Genomic DNA, 19,601 nt, shown 5'->3' with positions numbered 1-19,601 from the left:
GTTTAACTTTACCTATTTATTTACTTATTTTATTCATTATCATTTACATTATTATAACTTTTATTTGTTTATTTATTTATTTATCACTATCTATTATTTACTTATTTATTTTTTCTTTAAATCCGACCTAGTCATAGACCAAAAGGTCTCCAGTCGGCATGCTGCTCCTTTGTAATCCTTTGTAATGACAATACACGATTCAGTGGCACGTGCGTAAACAAAGCGTTGACGAAAGACTCGACGGAGACAGGCGACAGTATGCATGTTGGACCGTGAGTGCAGTGCCGTGCAACAGGGTGACGCTAGACAGTGGACGCCACGTTACGTGGAGTTGGTGAAGCGATGACAAAGAGGCTTTTTCATCCCACTCACCAGGATACCAAACCTCTCGGCAGAGCACTACCCGGAGCAAAGCTGACATCACGCGACCCGCCATCCTACCCATGCAGGCCACACTCACCCAGCCAGTGGGGGGAATGGAGCAAAGACGTGATTCGCCGGCTTCGGATTCGGAGGCGAGCGACGTCGATTTACCCGCCCCGCTTACGCTCACACTAAATGTGACGTCTTCGCGGGATAGTAGCGGTAACATCGGACAGCTCGTTGCGGTGATGCGAGAGGAACGCGAGAAAATCGACAAAATAGTGGATACCCTGCAATCCCTCGTAGCCTTAGTCACCCGCACCTTCACCGAGCCTCTCGTCGACCTCCCCGTCCCCTTCTCCTCCTCCGCCTTCCGCCTCGATCCCTCCTGTCATTGGAGTGTCACCCGCTCCTCCGCCGCCGGGCAACCTCTCGTTCCAACGTCCCCTGGCAATGCAGGCCGATGCACACTTCCGGTCGTTTCATTCGTGGCGTCATGAGTGGACCGACTATGTCGTCATGGCCGGTGTTAATAGGATGCCACGTGACATACAGCTCTGGTCGTGCTTGTCCCTCGATGTTCAGGGGATACTACCAAACTTCCTGGACATCCCGCATGACACCTCGCTCTCGGCCGATGAGCTACTCGTCCGACTGCAAGCCCACTGCTGGTACGTGCGAGTCGAGGCCCTCCGCCGCCGCGACCCGTTCCCATGCGAAAAGCGAATCCTTCGACGACTTCTACGACCACATTAACCCATTAAACTCCGATGACAAGATTCTTTGTCATTTGGTCAAATAAAACAAAAAATCATAAAACACCAAAATGTTTGATCAAACACCAGAAAAATATGACGTCAGCAGTCCTCGCTTCGCTCGCGAGCGAAGCGAGGACTACTGACGTCATATTTTTCTGGTGTTTGATCAAACATTTTGGTGTTTTATGATTTTTTGTTTTATTTGACCAAATGACAAAGAATCTTGTCATCGGAGTTTAATCGGTTTAGAGTAAGGCTGAAGAAGTAGGCCTGTGCACCGGAAACCCCGTCACTTGTGCGGAGGCCCAGCTGAAAATGATGATGCTCATAGGGGTCAGGGACGAGAAACCCGTACAGCGCCTCAGCTCCCTCGCTGCAAATACGTCAGTGCAGGAGGTAGTGACCGGCAACCGCTCACACGAGGCATTGAGGGTGACAGCCTCGGCTGTCCAGGATGACCCGAGCTTAAGCGCCGTCTCGGCATACAAAAGGGCCTAGCGTATGGCGCATGCATCCCCGCGATGCAGCGGTCCATGTCAATCCTGCGGCCGCCGGCACGACCTCGGGAAATGGCGGGCGGCTAACAGCACCTGCCACAGCTGCGGGAACAAAGAACACCGCCCTCGCACCCCCAAGTGACCTGCCGGGGGTGTCCACTGCAACGCCTGCAACAAAGAGGTTCACTGGGAGAAGTATTGCAAGTCGATCAAGGATCGGGATAAGGACCACTACGAGTCAAGTCTCAGCGCTACTGCCCTTCCCAACAGGAAAGCCGGCATCTGCCGCCATGTGTCTGACGGCCACCTGTCATCATCCGCAGGTGCGGACGTCACGGTGATAGGCACTCAACACCTACACATGTTGGGGATACCCAGGGCCAGCTTGCAGCCGCCCCCCCCCTCCTCTCATTCGCCCACTGTCAATAGGGAGTTGGTCATAGTCCCGCCCGACATACTCGAACAGGTACGCCAAGCCAACACTACCCGTTGACAGCTCGCTAGCCGACTCTCGCGACCACTTTCTACGGGAATTTAGCGACGTCCTGGTCTCCAAAGATAACCTCCGCACCGCCCCCCTTGGAGAGATGGTGGGCCCCCAAAGAGAATCCACCTGAAAACCGACGCGGTGACCTTCGCCATCCACACGCCCAGGCCGATAACTTTCACATTTCAGGGCCAAGTGAAGGAAGAACTTGACTCAATGGTGCGGCAAGGCATCATCGCGCCTGTCGGTGAGGATCCCTCGGAGTGGAGCCACCCAATGGTCCTCGTGGCCAAGAATAAAGGCGTGCGCATCACGGTGGACCAGACTAAGCTCAACTCTCAGGTGTCACACCCCATCCATACCGTTTGCGGCGATCCTCAGCGTCACCTCCCCCGTGAAGTGCTTTACGACGGCGGATGCCCTTCACGGTCATTGGCAGATGGACCTCATATAACCCTCACTAACCATCACCAACCATGCACGTGATCCACACACATGCAAGATGGTACTCGTCTTTAGCAGGACCCCAATCTTGCAGACATCACAAATTCCTCAATCATAAAACAGTTTGACTCAATTGTGCAAAATAAGACAAACATAACGCCCACGCAGTATCACCTAATGTACACGAGATGCCTAATGTCACCAGAGAGAACTAATGCCCCCCTTTCTCATACCTAACCCAATTACTTTACCACAAGTTCAATATATACGCCATATCTAGCCACGTCCACCAACCACATAATCCCCATACAAAGGAACTAACACCCATGTGTTAATAAAACAAAGAAATCACCATCAAGATATTGCTCGCCCGCATTAAGTCCCCCTCTTAGGTAGCAAGCCTGTTTCACTTCGCCGAGGAGGACCAGCACTTCACCACGTTCACCACCCCTTACGGGCGTTATAAGCACTGCCGGGGACCAATGGGCTTTGCGGCCACCGGCAACGCCTACTGTCTCAGTGGGGACGCGGCTCTGCAATACGTTGCCAATTGCGTTGAAGTGGTGAAGAACATCCTCCCGGTTGAAGAGGACCTCCCCTCTCACTTCCGGAGGATCCAGCACATGCTCACTAGGTGCCGCAACCACGCCATTACATTTAACAAGGGGAAATTCATGGTCGTCGCCCCCAACGTCAGCTTCTGTGGTTACCGTCTCTCAGCCGACGTCATCTCCGCCGACGAGGATAAGGTCTGGGACACAAGGGACTTCCCCACGCACGACAACTTGACTAGCCTACGCTCCTTCATGGGCCTCGTGAGCCAATGGGCGGACCTCACCCCGGCCATAGCGGCCACAACTCAACCCTTACGGCCTCTAATGAACCCTAAACGTTCATTCACCTGGACCCTGGCTCACGACAATGGTTTCGCCAAAGTCAAGCGAGCTCTGCCGTCACCACTCGTACTGGCGCCCTTCGACCCTACCCTGCCAATGGCACTGCAGACGAATGCATCGCGCCTCTACGACATCGGGTACGCCCTACTCCAAGGCCACGGTCAGGGCGCTTGCGTCTTGTTTAGTTTGGCTCGCGGTTCCTGACGGACGCCGAAACATGCTACGCCACCATCAAACTGGAGATGCTTGCTGTCACCTGGACCGCATCCATATACAAAATATATCTGTCTGGTTTGCCCCACTTCACGTTGATGACAGACCATCGTCAGCTCATCAAGCAGCTTTGCATCCTAGACGCCCTCTCGCGAGCCCTGGCCTCCCGCCCCACGTTGGAGGACGAGACCGACTGTGAGCTCCGGGCCAGGACTCCGCCTACGGAAATCTGCTTACATGCGTGTCCTCCGGGGTCCCGTCCAACCGCTTTGCCCTACCCAGCTCCGCCATCCCGTATTGGAAGCTCTGGGACGTCCTCTCCACTGGCGGGGAACTGCTGTGCGGGAAGCGCATCGTCGTCCCCGCCGCTCTACGGAAGCGCACACTAGCCCGCCTGCACGATAGCCACAGCAGCGCGAGGGACACCAAGCGATGGACTAGGCAAACCGTCTTCTGGCCCGGTATCGATTCTGACATCAAGAAGATAGTGGAAGCCTGCAAACCCTGCCAAGTGCTGTTCCCTAGACAGCAGCAGGAGCCCTTCCTGTGCGACGACCGGCCCATCCGAGTCCATATCTGTCAAGTTCTTTCACATCGCATGAAAGCCGTTACTGGTTATAGCGGATAGGCTCTCAGGCTGGCCCGTCATCACGCCTTGCGACCAGGACACGTCTATCAAAGTCATCCGGAAGTTCTGTTGCTACTCCCGGGAGGTGGCGTCCCCCTCCACCTTCTCACTGACGGTGGCCTTCCTTTTACCAGCACCGAATTCAACCATTTCACGGAACGCTGGGATGCCTACCATATGGTCGCTTCATGTAACTACCCCGTCTAATGGGCACGCTGAAGCCGTGGTTAAGGCAGGTAAGCACCTCATCCTAAAGACAGCGTCCATCGGCAATATCGAGTTCGAGGAGTTCGACCGAGGCCTCCTAGAATTACGCAACACCCCGTCTCATACTGGCCGCTCCCCCTCCCAGAGCATGTACGGCCGCCCTCTCCGCACTTGCGTCCCGACCCACCCGGACTCCTTTTCGGAGGAGGATTGTGTTTCCCGCGCCGCCGCTCAAGCTGACCAGCTGCAACCCCGGTACAACGAGCACGCCCGGTCCCTCCTCCAATTGAGTGTCGGCCAACGCGCACGGATTCAGGACCGGTTGTCCCTACGTTGCGACAAGGTCGAGGTGCTTATGAGCCGCGATAGGTCCAAAGACTACTGGTGGCGCAAAGTCCCCGTGCCCTCCCGACGCCGTCGGCTCCGTCACATCCGATCTCTCGGTGGAGGACCCGCGGTCCTTGTGCATGGATTCCCCGTCGGTCGTCTCGGCTCGCGAATAGATGTACCCCTCGCGATGGTTCTACAAGCGTGACCACAGTGCCACATAGACACGAATGACTACTTATACAGGCACCTAATAGGAGTAAGAAGGAACGTAGGCGTGTAGACATTCAGAAGCATGACGATGCCACATGCGCGTAACCGCGCCTGGAGCGGCAGAGTTCCGAACATATCTAGATGGATCGTCGGCTGAGTCTTCAGCCTATGTAAAGACGCGCCCCTTCGGGGCCCAGGCCGACAGATACCCGTTTGTCTTCCTGCGTGCACCACGCGCCCTCCTGTACACATAACCCAATGATTAATAAACGTGTAAGTCACCTTAGGTGCATTTCACTCTCGTCCATTTGCAACTACACTTGCAACAGCAAGGTTCTACCTCAGGAGTTACGAGAGAACAAGCACATGCAATAACACTACTAGACACCACGAACAAGCTCTTCTTAGCATAATAACAAACCGTTCAGCAATTTTATCATTCCTCAACAATGAACAGTTCATCATATGATATCTGATATTACTCTTGGAAAGACTTTATTGAAATACTAGAGTTGTCGCAAAGGATACAATAAACACTGCTAAATATATTACCGTAGATATATTTACAGTAACACAGATTTCAAGTAACAATGTCGTATACACCAAAGAAGTTTACATAACACCAAGATAAACAGAACTTTATCCGTCATGACGTACATATATCTATATCCACCAGTTGCACCATTTCCTAATATTCTTGATTTTTCGTAATTACAAAACGACCCGTGCACTTCATGGAACACTTAGAGGTCAGAATGCAAAACGGAAGAAAATATTTTAAAACCCCAAAGAGAGTAAATAAAGAAGCATTGCCGACCATTCCCACGATACAGTTTTGCCAATTAGAATTCAGGCACATGAACGCTATTTTTCAAACCTAGTTTGCAATTCGGAAACAGAGCCACCTTCGGCTATCGTCAAGATTCTTCGTAGGTGTGATGTATTAGTAGCCAAATATCGCTATTCACACTTCATTGTTCAACATTGAATACTTGCGGGAAAATTGAATAAATTATGGTCTACTGTGTATCTGCCAAGTGTAACAACGGGCAAAGTAGTGGTCGGAGCTTCTTTCAATTCCCCTGTGATGCAGATCGAAGGGCTATATGGATGCGGAAGATGAACATAATCGGGAGAAAGGGATCGTTGTGGGTACCAAGTGATCATTCTAAATTTTGCTTGAATCACTATGAGCCCGTCTTGTGAAGGATCTGGCTTATTCTATTGGATATTCGGGAGTTGTGCGGCCTCGTCTAAAGAAAGATGTGATCCCAATTACCTTCGCACCCTTTCCAGCCCTTGGATCGACCCCTAGAGTGACCAAGAGCCGAAGAATTCAGGCCTTCAACAAACACCGCAGGCTAGAGGCGATGCATTGCTAACTGCAATGCAGCGTGTGGCACTATACCAATAACACAGGATAAGCCCAGGTTATAGGCCTTGGCAGCACATGTAATGCATATTGTGAATCAACACAGATCAATATTCATAAAATGTGCAACACCAATGAATTCATAATTGGACACACGGATAACAAATCCATTTGGCATGCACGCATTATGAAGATTCATGAAAGAGTTGTAAGATTAATAATGTATGCATGTCTAATGAAATTATCTGTGCGCCCACCAGCGTGGGTCATCACCCAATACATGTCAACCTTTCGTGAGATGTGAGTCAATGTGACATTTGAAACGAATCTTTAGTGAGAAGGCTGAAAGGTTTTCTTTCCTCTATGGGCCACCACGTGAGGTCTTTTTTTTTCTGAGAAAGCTGCATCAAACAGTTCACACGCAAAAGGCTTCTCTACAGTGTGCGTCATCACGCGATGTTTGAGAACACTCTTCAGAAAGATGCATCTCACAGGTCACACTGGAAAGGTTTCTCTTCAGTGTGGGTCATCATGTGATGTTTGACAACAGTCTTTTCTGAGAAAGCTCCATCGCACAGGTCAAAACTGAAAGACTTTTCTCCAGTGTGGGTCATCACGTGATATTTTAGAGCAGTCGTTCCTGAGATAGCTGCATCACACAGGTTACACTTGAAAGGTATGGGTCATCATGTGTCGTTCGAGGGCCCTTTTGTTGGAAAACTGCATAACACGGGTTACAGTGGAAAGGATTCTCTCTAGTGTGGTTCACCACGTGTAGTTTGAGATGACTCTTTCCTGAGAAAGCTGCATCACACATGTCGCATTTCAAAGGCTTCTATCTAGTGTGGGTCACCAAGTGTCGTTTGAGATTAGTCTTTCGTGAGAAAGCTGTATTACACAGGTCACACTTGAAAGGCTTCACTTCAGAGTGGGTCACCAAGTGTCGTCTGAGGCTACTCTTTTGTGAGAAAACTGCTTCACACAGATCACACTTGAAAGGCTTCTCTTCAGTGTGGGTCACCAAGTGTTCTTTGAGACCACCCTTTACTCTGAAAGCTGCATCACACAGGTCACACTTGAAAGGTTTCTCTCCAGTGTGAGCCATCACATGATATTTGAGAGCACTATTCCCTGAGAAAGCTGCATCACACAAGTCACACTTGAAAGGCTTCTCTCCAGTGTGGGTTACCATATGTTGTTTGAGAGAACACTTCAGTGAGAAAGCCGCATCACACAGGTCACATTTGAAAGGCTTCTCTCCTGTGTGGGTCATCATATGCTTTTTTAGAGTACCCGTTTGTGAGAAAGCTGCATTACACAGGTCACATTGGAAAGGCTTCTCTCCAGTGTGGGTCATCACGTGACATTTGAAACCTTTCTTTACTGAGAAAGTTGCATCACACAGTTCACACTTGAAAGGCTTCTCTTCAGTGTGGGTCACCAAGTGTTGTTTGAGACTACTCTTTAGTGGGAAAGCTGCATCACATAGGTCACACTTGAAAGGCTTCTCTCCAGTGTGGGTCATGATGTGATATTTGAGACCACTCTTTTGTGAGAAAGCTGCACCACACAGATCACACTTGAAAGGCTTCTCTCCAGTGTGGGTCATCATGTGCTTTTTGAGAGAACTCTTCATTGAGAAAGCTGCATCACAACAGTTACACTTGAAAGGCTTCTCTCCAGTGTGGGTCTTCATGTGTAGTTTGAGATTAGTCTTTTCTGAGAAACCTGCATCACACATGCTGCATTTAAAAGGCTTTTCTCCAGTGTGGGCCACTAAGTGTCGTCTGAGACTACCCTTTTGTGAGAAAGCTGCATCACACAGGTCACACTTGAAAGGCTGCTCTCCAGTGTGGGTCACCATATGTAGTTTGAGACTGTTCTTCCATGAGAAAGCTGCATCACACAGGTCACACTTGAAAGGCTTCTCTCCAGTGTGAGACATCATATGATATCTGAGACCACTATGCCCTGAGAAAGCTGCATCACACATGTCACATTTGAAAGGCTTCTCTCCAGTGTGGGTCACCATATGTAGTTTGACATAACTCTTCGATGAGAATGCTGCATCACACAGGTCACATTTGAAAGGCTTCTCTCCAGTGTGGGTCACTGCGTGATGTTTGAGACCATTCTTTTGTGAGAAAGCTGCATCACACAGGCCACATTTGAAAGGCTTCTCTCCAGTGTGGGTCACTGCGTGTTGTTTGAGACCATTCTTTTCTGAGAAATATGCATTACACAGGTCACATTTGAAAGGCTTCTCTCCAGTGTGGGTCCTCACGTGACGTTTGAGTTTACCCTTTGCTGAGAAAGTTGCATTGCACACGTCACATTGGAAAGGCTTCTCTCCAGTGTGGATCATCATGTGTTGTTTTAGATGACCCTTTTGTGAGAAAGCTGCATGACACAGATCACATTTGAAAGGCTTATCTCCAGTGTGGGTCATCACGTGTCGTTTGAGAGAACCCTTCCGTGAGAAAGCTGCATCACACAGGTCACATTTGAAAGGTTTCTCTCCAGTGTGGGTAATCACATGATATTTGAGAGCATTATTCTCTGGGAAAGCTGCATCACACAGGTCACACTTGAAAGGCTTCTCTCCAGTGTGGGTCGCCATATGTAGTTTGAGAGTTCTCTTCCATGAGAAAGCTGCATCACACAGGTCACACTTGAAAGGCTTCTCTCCAGTGTGGGTTATCATATGACTTTTGAGATGACTCTTTACTGAGAAAGCTGCATCACACAGGTCACATTGGAAAGGCTTCTCTCCCGTGTGGGTCATCATATGATATTTGAGATTCCTCTTTTGTGAAAAAGTTGCATTGCACAGGTCACACTGGAAAGGCTTCTCTCCCCTGTGGGCCATCACATGATATTTGAGACCACTCTTTCGTGAAAAAGTTGCATCACACAGGTCACACTTGAAAGGCTTCTCTCCAGTGTGGGTCGTCATGTGATTTTTGAGAGTATTCTTTCTTGAGAAAGCTGCATCACACAGGTCACACTTGAAAGGCTTCTCTCCAGTGTGGGTCATCATGTGATTTTTGAGACTAGTCTTTCCTGAGAAAGCTGCATCACACAGGTCACAATGGAAAGGTTTCTCTCCAGTGTGGGCCATCATGTGATATTTAAGATGACTCATGAGATAGGTGTGTCACATGAGTTTCTCTTTGTTCCGTGATGAATATACAAAATTTTTGGATACCTTTTCCAAGGAAATGTTGATATTTACCCTCGACCTGTAGGAAAAAAATAAGTTTGACATTAACTTTTTGAGAGCTTGTAAAAGGTGTAACACGAGCATAAACAAATACAGTGGGGCATTAACAAAAATGTAGTAGGGAAAGGGAACAAATGACTCTTAATACTGATATTAACAGTGGTATCTATGTATATAAAAAAAAAAATCAGTTTTGAAAATTTCCTGGCGTTTCCTTCCAAAATCCGGCAAAAATGTCCCATGGTGTAAGAATATTTTTAAAGCTACCATGTACCATATCAAGCATCGCTGCAATGGATGAACGTGGTTCAAAGAGTAGTGCACAGATGAAGACGAAGAAGTACCCAAAAGAAAGTGTGCAGAAAAACTATGCTCTTCATAACGAATTGACCAGGGAGCACAGGAATGAATTTTCCCAACTTTACGCCTCACTCACTCACTCAAAAAAAAAAAAAAATTAATAAATAAATAAAAAATCAGTGCAGTAATAGCCACAATTAAGAGATTCTATAGGAAAATATTGAGGTTCAACAACATGTTACGAAATAAAAAAAATTAAGTGTACTCTGATGAAGTTCGATCTCATAATAGATTTCGACGGAGAAATTAAAGAGGAAGAATCGGAAAAGTTTATGAAACATTATCTTGCAGGATACAGGAATTTCACTATGAGTGGTGGTAAAAGCTGTCACGAGGAATGCCAAAAGTATTACATCGATTGGAAATACAATGATTATATAAAAAACCGCAAACTCATGGAAAAACAGTTTACCATAAGGTTAATGGTGAATGTGTGGTGAAAAATCCGGCAAACGTGGTATATAAAGAATTTTTTTCGGACATGCCATCCATTAGGGAGGGGGAGTCTTTAGTGAAAGGTATCAACAGCGAGCAGGTAATTCCAGAAGAGGAACCTGAATTGGGATCCGTTGAGATTCCTGCTTCAGCTTACAATATTACTGAAGAAGCCGCAACGGCAATGATCCTGCCTGATTACGACTATGCCGTCGACGAATCGGAATCAGATGTGTCGGTCCCCCTTAAGGTTTGGGAAAGGACTTTCCAAGAAAAAGAAGAATTAAAGAAGGAAGAAATAAAACAAGAATTAAAGGAGCTCTATAGAAAAAAATAAAATACAATGAAAATAAAAGAGAATTGGTACAAAATGTTAGATTGAAGACTGAGGATAAAGAAAAGAGGGCATTCGCAGAAAAATGGTTACGGATTGGCATGGGTGAAACAGGTAGATTCAGGTTTCTAAAGAAATTTGGCATTTTGGTCAAAACAAGGGATGATGTGATCGAAAAGGTCTACGAAGAGCTCGAAGCTAACGCCAACAGCTATCTATATTTCCAAAAAGGAGCCATAAAATATCCTAGAAACAAAGACGTGGATTACATAAATGGGGTGATCTATGAAGGTGTCAAAGGTGGTGAACATATAACATATATACAGGAGTGAGGATAAGCCGGTCGGAAACGATGAAATTGAAATTCAAACTTCCGTATATAACAGAATGAATTCTCCTTCTATTCCATTACATGAGTTGATGCCAATGAGTACTGTTGGGTGGTAGTGGACCTTTTAATTTTGTTTCTACAATTCCCATTATGTCCGGTTCTTTTTCCTTCAGATAATCATTCAGTTCGTTCAAGCCTGTTATTAATCCATCTATATTTGTGTAAGACACTCTTAATTTTCTGCTACTTCCATTGTATTTACTGTTTCCCTTTTGTTTTTCTCTGTTATGGTCCATTTCCTCACTTTCATATTCACTACTTTCCAATAGAGTTCCTCTTTTTGTGACTGTTCTTCTCGTTTTTTTTTTTTTTTAGCTTTTTGTCTTTTCGTTTTTTCCTCATCTCTTTCCTCTTTATTCATTTCTCTTTTTATCCATACCTTTTTATATTGTTCACTGTCTGCTAGTTTCCCAGTTTTTGCTAAAATATTCTCTGCTGTTGTTTGTGACCTGAATTTAATCTTAATTGGTCTGGCCTTATCTGTACTATATTTCCTGAGTCTATACATTTCTTCAATTTTTTTTTCATGATTTCAGGTTCATTTTCCTGAACTAATTCTAATATATTGTTTACTTTTTCTTTTCCCTCTTTAGTTCTCGTAGTCCTGTTTAAGTTATACTTCTCTTCCATCCCTAATATAATTATACATTTCTTTTTATCTGCTAAGTCTCTTACTATATTCTCCTTCTCCCTCATTACTTTAATAACTGTATTTGCAGTTTGTTCTCTCATCTGCTGTGTCACTATGTCTTTAAATGCAACTTTAATGTTCTCTTAGACTGTCTTAACCCTGTGTTTCTTTTGCTATGGACTCTTTATTCTCTCTATTATTTCTCTTTAATTCCTCATTCTCATCTTTTATTTCCTTTAACTGTTTTTTCAATTCTTCTACTTTAGTTAGGCTTTGGTTTTCCTTCTTTAATTGTCCCAACTTATCAACTTGCTGTGCAATCTCTGTGAGTTGACCTAGCCTACTTTCCCAGTGTTGAGACATATTTTCTAGTCTTTCCTCTAGCCTTGCTAATCGGGGGAGGTTGGCATCCCCCCCTTCATTAAATCCATTGAAATGATTATCTTCACTTTCTATTTTGTTGTTCTTATCTATATTTCTAAACTTAATGATTTTACTGGAATTATTTACTTCTCCAGCATCAGCTGATCTTTTGTTTACTTTTTTCCGTAGGTGACGCCCTTGCGCCTCCTTCCTCATTTCCTTCCATTTCCCTCAGCAATCCCTCCCCTTCTTCCTTTTCATCACCTTCCCACTACACCACAAGCTTTCCCCTTCCCTATAAATACAAAGGGGTACTTCCTCGTTGTTGAAAACCACAAAAACTTCTCTCCTACTTTGGAGCTCCAATCTTCGCTGTGAATCGGTCTACATGTGTGCGTGTGTGTGTATTTTACGGGAAGGGGAGCTATGTTTGTGGTGTCCAGTCTTCATACCTCATTTTATCTAAACTATTTTTAAATTCATGTATTGTTTTTACACACACTACTTTCTCATCTAACTTGTTCCAAATGTCTATTACTTTGTGAGGCAAGCTGTTCTTTTTCAGATCTCTTCTATAGCTGTTTTCTTGATTTTCTTTCCGTGTCCTTTTGTATTTCTATCGTCCCATTTTATTAGATCCTCTCTATCAATAATTTCTATTACTTTCATGATTATGTAAATAGTTATCAAATCTCCTCTCTCTCTTCTTTGCTCTAATGTCTGTAGCTCAAATTTTGCTAGTCTCTCTTCATATGATAGTTTTGAGAAGGTTGGTGCCAATTTTGTAATTGCTCTTTGTATTCTTTCAAGTTTTTTTATACATTTTTTGTACTTGGCGACCACATTGTTGCTGCATATTCCAATCTTGGTCTTATCAGAATTATTAGTATTTTCTTCACTATTTCTTCTTCCAGGTATGTAAATGCCACTTAGATTGTTCTTATTAAATTATAAGTTTCACACCAAAAATCTTATTTATTTGTTTCTCAGGTGACATATTATTCATAACAATGACTCCCAGGTCCTTCTCATTTTCTACTTTTTTTTTTCTTCTCCCAATTCATATGATCCTGTTATTCTGTTTTTGCTTTTTCCAAAGTCCATTACACTAAACTTTTTAGTATTGAACTCCATCTCCCACTTCCTACTCCATTCCCATACTTTATTTAGATCACTCTGTGGTGACTCACAATCTTCTTCCGTGTTCAATTTTTTTTAATAGTTTTGCATCATCTGCAAAGAAGGTCATATAACTTTCAATTTCTTCATCCATATCATTAATGTATATAGCAAACATTATTGGGGCCAGAACTGTTCCTTGTGGAACACCACTTATTGCTTCATCCCAATTTGAATGTTTGTCTCTTATCACTACTCTCATTTTTCTTTCTTGCAAAAAGCCTTCCATCCATTTAAGCAGTTTGCCCTGTATTCCTCCTTCAGTCTCTAATTTCTTAAGCAACTTCTTATGTGGTACTTTGTCAAAAGCCTTTTTTAGGTCTAGAAATGCACAATCAGCCCATCCATCTCTTTCTTGTATTATATCTATTAGCCTTGAATAGAAACATATCAAATTGGTGACATATTATAGTCCTTGTCTGAATCCAAATTGCCTTGGATTTAGCACATTGTTTCTTTCTAAATATTTTACCCATCTACTTTTGACAATTCTTTCACAAATTTTTACTATCGTACTTGTTAGAGAGACTGGTCTTTAGTTGGTAGGGTCTTCTTTATTTCCCCCTTTATATATAGGTAGTATATTTGCTTTTTTCCAATCTTTTGGAACTTTTCCTTCTTTCAAGGAACTGTTTATTATGCTATGTATTTTGTCTGCCAGTTCATTCCTGCATTCTTTCAAAATCCAGTTTGCTATTTCATCTGGTCCATGCGATTTTCTGACATCAAGGTTACTTAAGTGTTTTATTATTTCATTCTTTGTTACTTCTATTTCTTTCATAGGTGTGTGTGTGTATTTACCTAGTTGTATTATACAGGAAGAGAGCTATGCTCATGGTGACCCATCTTTGTATCTCTCAATATCAAGTTTTTTCTTAAAATCTTGAATAGTGTTTGCACACACTGTTTCGTTGTCTAATTTGTTCCAAGTATCTATCACTCAATGTGGGAAGCTACTTTTTTTTTCAGACAACTTCTGTAATTATCTTTTTTGAGTTTCTTTTCGTATCCTCTTGTTTTTCCATTGTCCCATTTCAGTAAATAATTTCTATCTAAGATTTCAATTTCTTTCATAATTCTATAGTTAGTAGGCCTCCATTCCTTTCTTTGTTCCAGATCTGGACAGTCTTTGTTCATATGTCATTTTGGAAAGAGTTGGTGCCAGTTTTGTTGTTGCTCTTTGTATTCTTTCTATTTTTTTTTTTTTTTTTTTTTTTTTGTACTGGGTGTCCATAGTGTTGCTGCATACTCGAGTTTTGGTATTATTAGTGTAGTTATTATTATTATTATTTTTATCATTTCCTCATCCAAATAGACAAATGCCACTTTTATTGACTTCAATACATTTTTTACCTCTTTTTCCCCAATTTTATGATCTCTCAATATTCTGTTTTTACTTTTTCCAAATTCCATTATTCTACATTTCTTGATATTGAATTTAACTTCCCACTTTTGAGTCCTTTCCCAGATCTTGTCCAAGTCTTGTTGTAACGAGTTGCAATCCTCTTCCATTCTTTCTTTAGTATATTTGAGTCGTCTGCATAGAAATTCATATAACACTACTACTTCATCCATGTCATTGTGTGTTTAGGATTGTAATGATTTGAGGCATAATCTTGTCTCTAAATAAACTGTACTTGATTACCATATACCATTGCCTAGGTTTGGTCAATTTTTAGAAGTGCACATCTACATGATATAGCATTGAAAATTATTCATTTTGTTAATTATAATACATCAACATATGTATTTCTTAGCAGAAATTAAAAACAAAAAGTTGCTAAAACTGATTAACTAACAAAGAAAGTTGCAGCAGGTGAATGTTACATCATGTTTGTTTCGATGGATGCCAAGGTTGAAGAAATTACAGGATGATAAATTCATTTATTCTAACCTAACTTAACCTATGCTACCTAACATATGTCACCTAAGCTGTATTTAGTAATGTGGTACCTATAACTCTAAAGATCCATCGGGTCGTCGTCATGGATGCTGACGGCCTGATTAAGTACTTGTTTGGACTGCGTGGAGTAGAGTTGTTGCATAGCTTGAAGGAAGCCCTACTATCTTTGTAACAGCATTTATTAATGTCAACTGGATTTGGAGAACACCCGGTTCACAGCGTGAAAGTCATCGTCTAACTTACATGGCATCTCGATGCTATGCTCGCAGCTTCATTCAGTAGTATATTTGCTTTTAGCAAGGTTTTGTTATTGATTTCCGCCAAGAAAAACTGATATTATGTTAATGTTTTATAATTCACAAAATTAATTTTCTATTGCTATATCACATAGGTGTGCACTTCTAAAAATTTACTGATTAACATTAGCATATACCATTGCCTAGGTTTTGAATAACCTATGCACTGACAATTCTTTCCCCAATGTTTTTTTTTTGTAAAATACCCCTGCATCATTCCAGTCATTGCCTCATCATCTCATCCCTTGGAATATTTCTTTAGTATTTGCTCTAAGTTGAAAGACATAATGAAATTGAAGATGTTGGCAGCACCAAATAAAATTTAGTGAATCCATTAAGGAACCTTTCACCACTTTCCCCAATACGGGAGAAAGGGAGAAATGCGAATGTAATATTTTGTAACAGTAACAAAATATTGAAGATCAAACTCGGAAACATGCGCGGTTCCACATCGATGAACGTACACCAATTTGAGCCCAAGTACGATAAATTGGTGAGTAGGAGATGGGATCTAATGAGCATTACTCCTTTTATGTATACTGCAATTAATCAAATACATACGAATGCAAACATTACCTTCTTTCTTTGGAAGAGAGAGGACGATATGACACTGGGCTCCGGTATGTAAACAAAGATGGCGGAGAGTCTAGGAAAACGAGACCCGCATATTATTTGTTTAAATACAGTGTGTAAAATTACGAGGAAGGTACAACAAGCATTTAACCACAATGAAACATAAGTGCCAAATGCTTTTTGAACCATCTTCGCAATTTTACAATTGACAAAGAAACGGAAAAAAAAAATTGTTTTAAAAAGAGACAGGCTTATAAGAAATACAAGTGTTCGGGTGCATCGAATGACTATCACAGTTATATATTAATATAGAGAGATTTAAAAAAGACAATAAAAAACGAAAACGATAATACGAAATGAATATAGCTGATAAATCCAAAGAGGATCCCAAAGAATTCTATAGTTACATTAGAGATAAAAAGGTTATTAGGAATCACATTGGTCCACTATTATCTGCTGACAGTCAACTTGAATATTCAAATGAAGGAATGTGTGATACATTAAACAATTATTTTAGTTCAGTATTCGTAATTGAAACACCTCAAAGTGAACTCCAAACTGAAACCTGTGAAAAGTCTGGGGTAAAATTAAAAGGTGTATAGTGAAACTCAAAGTTAATAAAACACCAGGGCCTGGCGGTTGGCATCCAAGAATCTTAAAGGAAATGAAAAATGAGATTGTTGTTCCATTAGAAATTATTTTCAAGAAATCCATCATATCCGGAGATGTCCCAAGAAAATGGAAGCTAGCTAACGTTACTCCCATATTCAAAAAAGGTGACAAAAAGAAACCAAATAACTACAGGCCTATAAGTTTGACTTCAATCGTAGGAAAAAAGATGAAAACTATCATCAGAGATGCTATCGAACATCATTTAGAAAGTAACTGTTTGATAAATGATAGGCAGCATGGGTTCAGACGGAAACGTTCTTGCGTGACTAACTTACTCGAATTCTACAACACAGTCATCTCGAATTATGACAAAATAAACAATATAAATATAATATATATAGACTTTGCAAAAGCTTTTGATACCGCACCCCATGAAAGACTACTTACTGAATTAGGTTCATACGGAGTAAGTGGCAGCCTATTAAATTGTACTAGTAATTGGTTGAATGATCGAAAACAGAGAGTTGTTTTAAATGGAAAAACTTCTGGACGGAAAGATGTTACGAGTGGAGTTCCTCAGGGTTCCATTCTTGGTCCACTTTTATTCATATTATATATGAATGATATAGACCACGGACTAAAATCTACTGTTTCTAAATTTTCTGATGATACAAAACTGTGTGGAATGGCAAATGATCACTTAAATTAGATATTCAAGAAGATTTACATAAATTACAGCAATGGTCTAAAAAAGTACATACATACATACATATACCAAGGGTTTTTCCCCCTTACAAGGGGGGTAGCCAAAAAGAAAAAGGAATAAAATCATTCCCACCCATTCCATCCCTGAATACACTCCACACACCTCCACCCTCCCTCTTATCTTAGCACCTCCTGGATGACGGGTCATCCCTGCACCTTGTCCACTGCCCTGGGTCAGAAGCAGTGTCACAAGACAGAGCACATCCACAGCAAGGCCGCTTCATTAAATCGGTGACCCCACCCCTCTCCGTCCCCCCATTGCATAAAATGAGAGGACGGGGAGAAAGCCCTTCGGGCTGTATCAAATTTTGCTCACACAAACTACCTCACCCCCCATTCCCCCGCCCATTCCACCTCATACAATCACAACATCATCCATATACAATCATTCTCCATTCACCCCTGTCTTCTGTCCTCTACCGTCCTTCCTCAACAGACATTCCCCTCTTTCCCAAAGCCCCCTTCACCCCATCCATCCACCTCATCCTAGGACGTCCCCTCATGTTCACTCCCTCCACATCTGCCTTCCACACCTCTTTTACTAATCTTTCTTCATTCATTCTTTCCATGTGTCCAAACCAACCTAATATTCTTTCATCAACCCTATCTCCCAGCTCCTTTTCCACCTTTGTTCTCCTCCTCACCTCCTCATTTCTCACTCTATCTAGCCTAGTAACCCCCATCATACTTCTCAGACACCTCATCTCAAACACATTCAAACTCCTTCTCTCTTCCTCTCTTATGTTCCATGTTTCTGCCCCATACAGTGCTGTTGGCACAATCACTCCTTCATACAGTCTCCTCTTAGCATCCATTCCCAAATGTCTATTCCTCATTACACTTTTTAATCCACCAAGGCATTTACTCGCTTCTCTCAATCTACATTCTACCTCCACTTTCACTCCACCTTTCCCTGCCACATTTGCACCCAAGTATCTAAAACTATCCACTTCCTCCAGTCGCTCTCCCATAATGCTCATTTCCAGTCTACTGCCACTTTCACCCCTTGTACATCTCATCACCTTACTTGTACCCACATTTATCTTTAGCTTTCTTCTATCACATACTCTCCCAAACTCTGTCACCAACTTCCTCAATCCCTCCTCCGATCCTGCCGCAAGCGCAGTGTCGTCAGCAAACAACAGCTGGCTCACCTCCCACTTTTTTCCATTTTCTTTAACCATATCCAATCCCTGACCCAGTACCCTTGCATTTACCTCTCATACTACACCTTCCATGTATAAGTTGAACAGCCAGGGCGACATAACGCATCCTTGACGAATTTCCACCTTTACCTCGAACCACTCACTCTCTCCATTTCCAATCCTGACACAAGCTCCACTACTCTCATAAAAACTCTTGACAGCTCCCAGAAGCTTTCCTCCTACACCGTATATCTGCATATCCTCCCACAGTGCCTTCCTGTCTACCCTATCATAAGCCTTTTCCAGATCCATAAAAGCCCAAAATACATCCCTCCTCTTTCCTATAGCTTTCTCACATATCTGTCTTACCACAAAGATCTGATCTACACAGCCTCTACCTGTCCTAAATCCACACTGTTCCTCACCAATTACTCCTTCTGTTCCTCTCCCAATCCTCTCAACCAAGATCCTCCCATAAGCCTTCCCAACTACACTTAACAAGCTAATCCCTCTGAAAATACTACATTCACACTTGTCCCCTTTTCCCTTGTAAAGAGGAACTATACAGGCCCTCCTCCAGTCCTCTGGCACTCTACCCTCTCTCCAGCAAACATTAAATAACCTCACCAACCAGTCCACCATCACTGTATCTCCCTTTTTCAGACATTCTGCATGGCATCCATCCAGACCAGGTGCCTTACCTGCTTTCATCATCTTAACAACTGCCTTCACCTCATCCTTCCTTATTTCTCCTCCATTCTCCTCACTCAACACTCTCATTTTCTTAGCATTTCCCACTGCAACTATCCCTCCCTATCCTCCTTCACATTTAGCAACTCCCTAAAATATTCTGCCCATCTTCCCCTTGCTGCCTTCTCTTCCATTATCATCTCTCCATCTGCACCTTTTACCTTTTCTTCTCTACTTGATTCGCCTCCTCTTCCTCTCTTAATTTCTTTCCAAAACATCTTTTTATTACCTTCAAA

At 43.1% G+C, this 19,601-nt stretch overlaps 1 protein-coding gene across 1 annotated transcript; it reads right to left on the bottom strand.

Moving 5' to 3' along the window:
* Positions 1-5,573: 5,573 nt before the first annotated feature.
* On the bottom strand, positions 5,574-16,213 carry LOC143031896 (uncharacterized). Its single transcript, XM_076196260.1, has 2 exons — positions 16,097-16,213; positions 5,574-9,647 (listed from the first exon to the last, which is right to left on the bottom strand). The coding sequence occupies exon 2, from the start codon at positions 9,548-9,550 to the stop codon at positions 7,241-7,243; it is 2,310 nt and encodes a 769-aa protein (XP_076052375.1). The 5' UTR covers positions 9,551-9,647; positions 16,097-16,213; the 3' UTR covers positions 5,574-7,240.
* Between the last annotated feature and the right edge of the window lie 3,388 nt (positions 16,214-19,601).

Source organism: Oratosquilla oratoria, chromosome 12, assembly GCF_046742065.1.
Source record: "Oratosquilla oratoria isolate Oo_2021 chromosome 12, ASM4674206v1, whole genome shotgun sequence".
Lineage (NCBI taxonomy): Eukaryota > Metazoa > Arthropoda > Malacostraca > Stomatopoda > Squillidae > Oratosquilla > Oratosquilla oratoria.
The sequence above is the reverse complement of the archived record's forward strand: the minus strand, read 5'-3'. Positions and strand labels throughout refer to the sequence as shown.

Coding starts and splice junctions, on each gene's coding strand:
- LOC143031896 (XM_076196260.1), bottom strand. CDS start 9,550: ATGAGTCATCTTAAATATCACATGATGGCCCACACTGGAGAGAAACCT.